At 43.1% G+C, this 6,189-nt stretch overlaps 1 protein-coding gene across 1 annotated transcript in view; it reads right to left on the bottom strand.

The window, feature by feature from the left end:
* LOC101863212 (zonadhesin-like) overlaps positions 1-6,189 on the bottom strand; it is a 12,372-nt gene that overhangs the window by 3,882 nt on the left and 2,301 nt on the right. Inside the window, exons 2-4 of the mRNA XM_005106678.1 lie at positions 5,435-5,549; positions 3,452-3,551; positions 2,262-2,403 (exon numbers count right to left, since the gene is read on the bottom strand). Of these exons, the coding sequence (XP_005106735.1) occupies positions 2,262-2,403; positions 3,452-3,551; positions 5,435-5,549 (357 nt within the window). The remainder of the gene's footprint in view (positions 1-2,261; positions 2,404-3,451; positions 3,552-5,434; positions 5,550-6,189) is intronic.

Below are 6,189 nucleotides of genomic sequence, written 5' to 3'. Positions count from 1 at the left end.
CACTCATCTATCTATCTATCTATCTATCTATCTATCTATCTATCTATCTATCTATCTATCTATCTATCTATCTATCTATCTATCTATCTTGTAATGGTTCCATGGCTGACTCACATAGTTTCTCCATCGCACATTGCCTCTGACAAAAAACAACGTTCATCTCGTGGGAGCGAGCGACATTCCTGGTAAGACTGACAGACTGCACACGCGACTGGCACGCACGTGGGGACCGCTTCCTGCTGAGCACATTCCGCGCCGGGCTCACAGTCTGGTGGTTTCACGATACATCTCTCTCCTAAGATGGGCCAGGAGGCCGAAAATGAAAGTTGAGTGCGTTTAGATCATATTTCTCCTTCCTAGGATGGACGAGGAGGCAGAAAATGAAAATTGAATGTTTTAACCCTACCCGTACGCCCTGGGGTCATTTTGTACCCCCGGGGTTGTATTCTTCATATTTTAGAATACATCTAGAACGAAGATCTCTTTGAAACTTTCAGTATTTCTCAAAAAATTATTTTGGCAGACTGCTATGCAAAGCGTACGGATCGGATTAACGAGTAAATCTCCTGTTTGAAAGTGGTGGCACAGAGTTCCCCACGTCGTATGGATACGATAGTAAAACACGACGTACGGATAGGGTTAACACGTATATCACTCTCTTAAGATGGGCGAGGAGGCAGAAAATGAAAGTTGAATGTTTCAAACCCTACATCTCTCTCCTAGGAAGGGCGAGAAAGCAGAGAAAGTAAGTAGGAGTGTTTTGAGACCATACACCCATAAAGAGAAATAAGTGTGAGTGCGTTTAGATTATATATGTCTCTCCTAAGTCGGGATCGGGCGCGAAGACAGCAGTTCAAAAGTCTCTCTCCTAAGATGGCGAGCAGGAAGGTAGAGAAAATCAGAGTGAGTGTGTTTAGATCATACATACATGTCTCTCCTGAGATGGTTGAGGAGGTAGAGAAAGTCAGAGTGAGTGTGTTTAGATCATACATACGTGTCTCTCCTGAGATGGTTGAGGAGGTAGAGAAAGTCAGCGTGAGTGTGTTTAGATCATACATACATGTCTCTCCTGAGATGGTTGAGGAGGTAGAGAAAGTGAGTGTGAGTGTTTTGAGACCTTATAATATACATACATATCTCTCCTAAGATGGGCGAGGAGGCAGGAAATGAAAGTGTGAGTGTTTTAAACAGTACATCTCTCTGGTTTATGGGGGGCTCTCGTGGCCTAGAGGTAAAGGTGTGGGCCTTTCATTCAAAGGTCCCGGGTTCGAATCCGGGTAGCGACCCAAAAAAATTTCTTCTCTAAAATTGTCCCCTTTCACCTCCTTTCCTGCTCTCTAGCAATGTTTTGTTGTCTGCTTTCATTTCCACTTTCTGCCCCTACCTCCTCACCTCCTTTGCCCCCTCCTCTGGGCTCCTGATTCTTTCTGCAGCCTTTCTACTGCTACTCCTTGGCTCCTCCTTACTGCTGTCTTTCTGCCACACCCCTGATCTTCTGGTAGGAAAGATCTACACCTAGCCTTCTCGGACAAGGGCGAAAAATCTCGGAGGGCCCGTGTGCAAGTTACGCACGTTAAAGATCCCTTGGTGGTCTAAAATCGATAAGAGTAGGCTTTGGCCGCCATCCGGGCAAAATTCAAAATTTCCTACCTACTGAAAATCTTAGGTGTGTCCCGCGCGCTCATATGACCTTATGCAGTTGCGAGTGCCGTAAAATACTTTACAAAAAAAATAAAAAAATCTCTGGTTTATTGCGTTTCTTTTACAAGGTGATCTCGAATTCCAAACAAGACGTGTCTCGGAGGGGAAACAATCGTGATATCAAACAATGGTTATTTATTCAATATTTGCAACATAGTTCATTCCCATTTTTGCATTTCCAAACAACATTCATTACACCTGGTATGGGCGAGAAAGCAGAGAAAGTACGTGTGAGAGTGTTCAGATCATACTTCTCTCTCTCTCTCCTAAGATGAGCGAGAAGGCAGAAAATGAAAGTTGAGTGTTTTAAACCGTACCAGTTTCTCATAAGATGAAAAATAAAACAACAGAAAAATTTCCAAAGAGGCTGACCTGTGCTTCTCCTTACTCAAACAAACAAACACACAAACAAACAAACAAACAAACAAAAAACAACAACAAGAAGACTGACCTGTGCTTCTCCTTACCAAACAAACACACAAACAAACAAACAACCAAACAACCAACCAATCAACCAACCAACCAAACAAACAAACAAACAAAAAATCAATAGGACTGACCGTCTGGGCAGATGTTGTCACAGCTGGTCACATGCACAGGCTTGATGCATCGTCTGCCACAGTCACCGTCACAACACTTCTCCTGTCCCGGGCATTCCCCGTCACTGTCACATGACCGCCCCGCGCATGCGTCAAGGTCATTCTGGAGGTCAGGGAGATTAGTTTAGTTTCAGTGAGAGTTTTACGGCACTCGCAACACAATTAGGTCATATAAGTGCCGAAAAATAGATGTGTTACAAGAGAGTAACATACTCAAAAAAAAAGAAAAAAAAGAAGGAGAGACGAGGACGATAGATGTTTAATAGGAAAGAAGGAGCAAACCACACCAGAGCACCCGCCAACCACTCACGGTACGGAGATTGGTATGTTGTTATATTGTGCTTTTTTGTTGTGAGATAAAAATAACACGCATATACACACACACTCTCACACATACGCACACACGCACACACGCACACACGCAAGCGCGCGCACAGGCACACACAGACTACATACACAGACACACACATACATACACACAGACACACATACACAGACTCACGCATACACAAACACATACACACACGCACACACATATACACACATACACACATACACACATATAATATATGTCTAGGGTGTTGTGATCGGCCATGACAATGTCTGTGATCTAGGGCTTTACGCCATGGCAGTGCATGGTCTAGGGTGTCACACAACAAATCTATGGCAACGACTCAACACAGGACACAGGTCTATGGTCAGCCATGATAGTGTGTGGTATAGGGTGCAATGGTCGGCCATGACAGTGCATGATCTAGGTGTCACACAATAAATCTATGGCAGTAATTCACCACAGGACACAAGTCTATGGTCAGGCCTGTCATGATAGTGTCTGTGATCTAGCGTGTTTATGGTCGGCCATGACAGTGTATGAACTAGGGTGTATAGACAACACATCTATGGCGTGTACTCATCACAGGACACACGTCTGTGGTTGGCCATGACAGTGCATTAACTAGGGTGTCACACAACAAATCTAGGGTGTGTACTCATCACAGAACACGCGTCTATTGTCGGCCATGACAGTGTATGATCTAGGGTGTCACACAACAAATCTAGGGTGTGTACTCACCACAGGACACAAGTCTATGGTCGGCCATGACAGTGTATGATCTAGGGTGTCACACAACAAATCTAGGGCGTGTACTCACCACAGGACACGAGCCGGGCCTGTCGTAGGTGGGCTGTCCCAGACAACACGTGCCTCCGTCCTTGCCGTCATCCACACACACCGAGCCTGAAGGGCACTCGCTGCATGGATAGACACAGGGAGTGGAGATGGGTGTGATGGGGGGTGTGGTGGGGTGGGGGGGAGGGAAGGGTTATGATGGGGCATTGTTGAGCTCTCTCTCTCTCTCTCTCTCTCTCTCTCTCTCTTTGTCTCGCTCCTTCTCTCTGTCTCGCTCTTTCTCTCTAACTCCCTCTCTCTATCTTTCTGGCTCTCTCCCCCCTCTCTCTATCTCTCTCTTTCTATCTCTCTTTCTCCCCCCCCCTCTCTCTCCCTCTCTTTCTCTAATTCTCTCTCTCTCCCCGTCCCGCTCTCTCTCTCTCTCTCTAATTCTCTCTCTCTCTTTCTCTCTCTCTCTCTCTCTCTCTCTCTCTCTCTCTCTCTCTCTCTCTCTCTCTTTCTCTGGTTTCATCAATACATTTCAAGCTGTTCACATTGAATCTTGTGTCTGACGCGGGAAACGTATGGATCAGACATAATCTCACATTGATGGATTCATATGAGGTATTGTGATGAAAGCAGGCGCTTGTCATAATAATGAAATCCACGAAACAGACTTTTATCCGCCAGTTTGGTAATTTTTATCGGTTGCTTTTTTGTTCTCAACTCCTTCTAGATCTATAATGTCTATTTGAAAACACGTCATTTCTGTTCGAATTTTTCGGAAAAAAAAAAAGTTGATTAAAGGCAAGAAATACGTAAACTTTCAGTCCTCTTAAAACTCTTAAGATACTAAAGTTATCAAACTTTGGTGGCCGTTGTCTCGCTAATTTTACCTCTGACCCTCACCTCCTTCAATCACAAATATCTCGACTTCTATTCTAGATAGATGAGTATTTTATTTTAAGCAAGGCCAATGAACAAGCTTTCAGATGATACCAATAACCCCTCATGCCCAAAAATGGCTGCCAAAGTTCCGTAACTTTCATAGATTGAGAAAAAATGTGAAATGTTTGTGCCTTTAATCAATGTTTTTCCTGTAAAATCCATACAGAAATATGTGTCACAACGCGGTGGAATCAGGCTCTCGTCAATTTTTGTGCATGTAGAGTTATTGGTATCATCTGAAAGGTTGTTCACTTGTGTTTATTAGATGAAAAAATATCCATTTATCTTGGACACAAGTCGAGATATTTGCAAATGAAGGAGGTGGGATCACCTGGTTTCAGAGGTAAAATTAGTGAGAAATTGGCCGCCAAAAGTTAGTTATTTCCTGAGCTCAAGAGTGCATGGTAACTGAAAATTTACATTTTTTGTGCCTTCAGTCAACGCATTTCGGTCAATTCCACACAGAAATTAGTTCTTTAACGGGCATGAAAGGTGCTGAGACAAATAACAAAAATTCGATAAAATTTCAGAAATCTGCGGAAAAATGCCAGTTACTTCACTTTGATTATTTTGACGAGAGCCTGATTCCACCACGCTGCCTCACATATGTTTTAATTAGACGTATAAAGTGCTGAGCCCAAAAATTTTTTTTTAATTCGATAAAAATTGCCAAACTGGCTGAAAATTGCCGACTTCTCCGATTTCATTATTTTGACAAGCGTCTGATTCCAGCCCGACGTAAAACTTATTATTTGCAGAAGCCGTTCATAACATAATTATCATTTGCCGAAGAGGTCCACTAACACATTATCCGGATTTTGCTAAAACGACTCAGTGGGTGGTTGGCGGGTGCTCTGGTGTGGTTTGCTTCTTTTTTCCTATCAAACATCTATCGTCCTTATCTCCCCTCCTTCTTTTTTATGTTTGCAACTCTCTTGTAACACTTCTAATCTTCTGGCGCTCATATGACCTTATTATGCAGTTGCGAGCGCCGTAAAACCTCTACTAAAACAAACAAAAGCGACTCATTGCCCAGCCCTACTGCACAGACAGACGACCGGCTTCATGAGCTCCTCACCTAAATGCTCCCGGCCCCATACACTTCCATTCCTGGAACTTGTCGTAGTGCGGGGACAAGTTGTTCAGCAGCGCCTCCTGGTAGCCATTACGTTTGCACACTTCATCAAGCACGCCTGGTCGGTCAGGGAGCAAAAAACATACGTGAGGCAGCGTGATGGAATCAGGCTCTCGTCAATTTTTGGGCATGTAGAGTTATTGGTATCATCTTAAAGCTTGTCATTTGTCTTGCTTTCAATGAAAAAAATACCCATCCATCTTCAATAGAAGTGGAGATATTTTGGATTGAAGGAGGTGGGGGTAACCTGATTTAAGAGGTAAAATTAGCGAGAAAATGGCCACCAAAGCTTGGTAAATTCCAAAGCTGGAGAGTCCATAGAAACTGTAAATTTATATTTTTGTGCCTTAAATCAACGTTTTCGGTGAAATCCCAAAAGGAATGTGTTTGTAAATAGACATAAAAGGTGTTGAGTCAAAAAACAAAAATTTGATAAAAATTGCTAAGCAGGGAGAAAACTGCTGCTTTCTTCAATTGCATAATTTTGATGAGAACCTGATTCCACTACGCTGTCTCACAATTACCATGATCGATCAATCAGGTGACCAATTAGTCTGTACATTACTGTACGTTCGATCAGTCTTTAAGTAAGAACGTATTATAATTTCAATGGGGCTTTGGATGAAGGATATGTAGGGAAAAAAGATGTGTGTGTGTGTGTGTGTGTGTGTGTGTGTTTGTTTGTGTGTATGAGAGAG

Source organism: Aplysia californica, unplaced genomic scaffold (genome assembly GCF_000002075.1).
Source record: "Aplysia californica isolate F4 #8 unplaced genomic scaffold, AplCal3.0 scaffold00549, whole genome shotgun sequence".
Taxonomy (NCBI): Eukaryota; Metazoa; Mollusca; class Gastropoda; order Aplysiida; family Aplysiidae; genus Aplysia; species Aplysia californica.
This window is presented reverse-complemented; position numbering and strand designations above follow the sequence as displayed.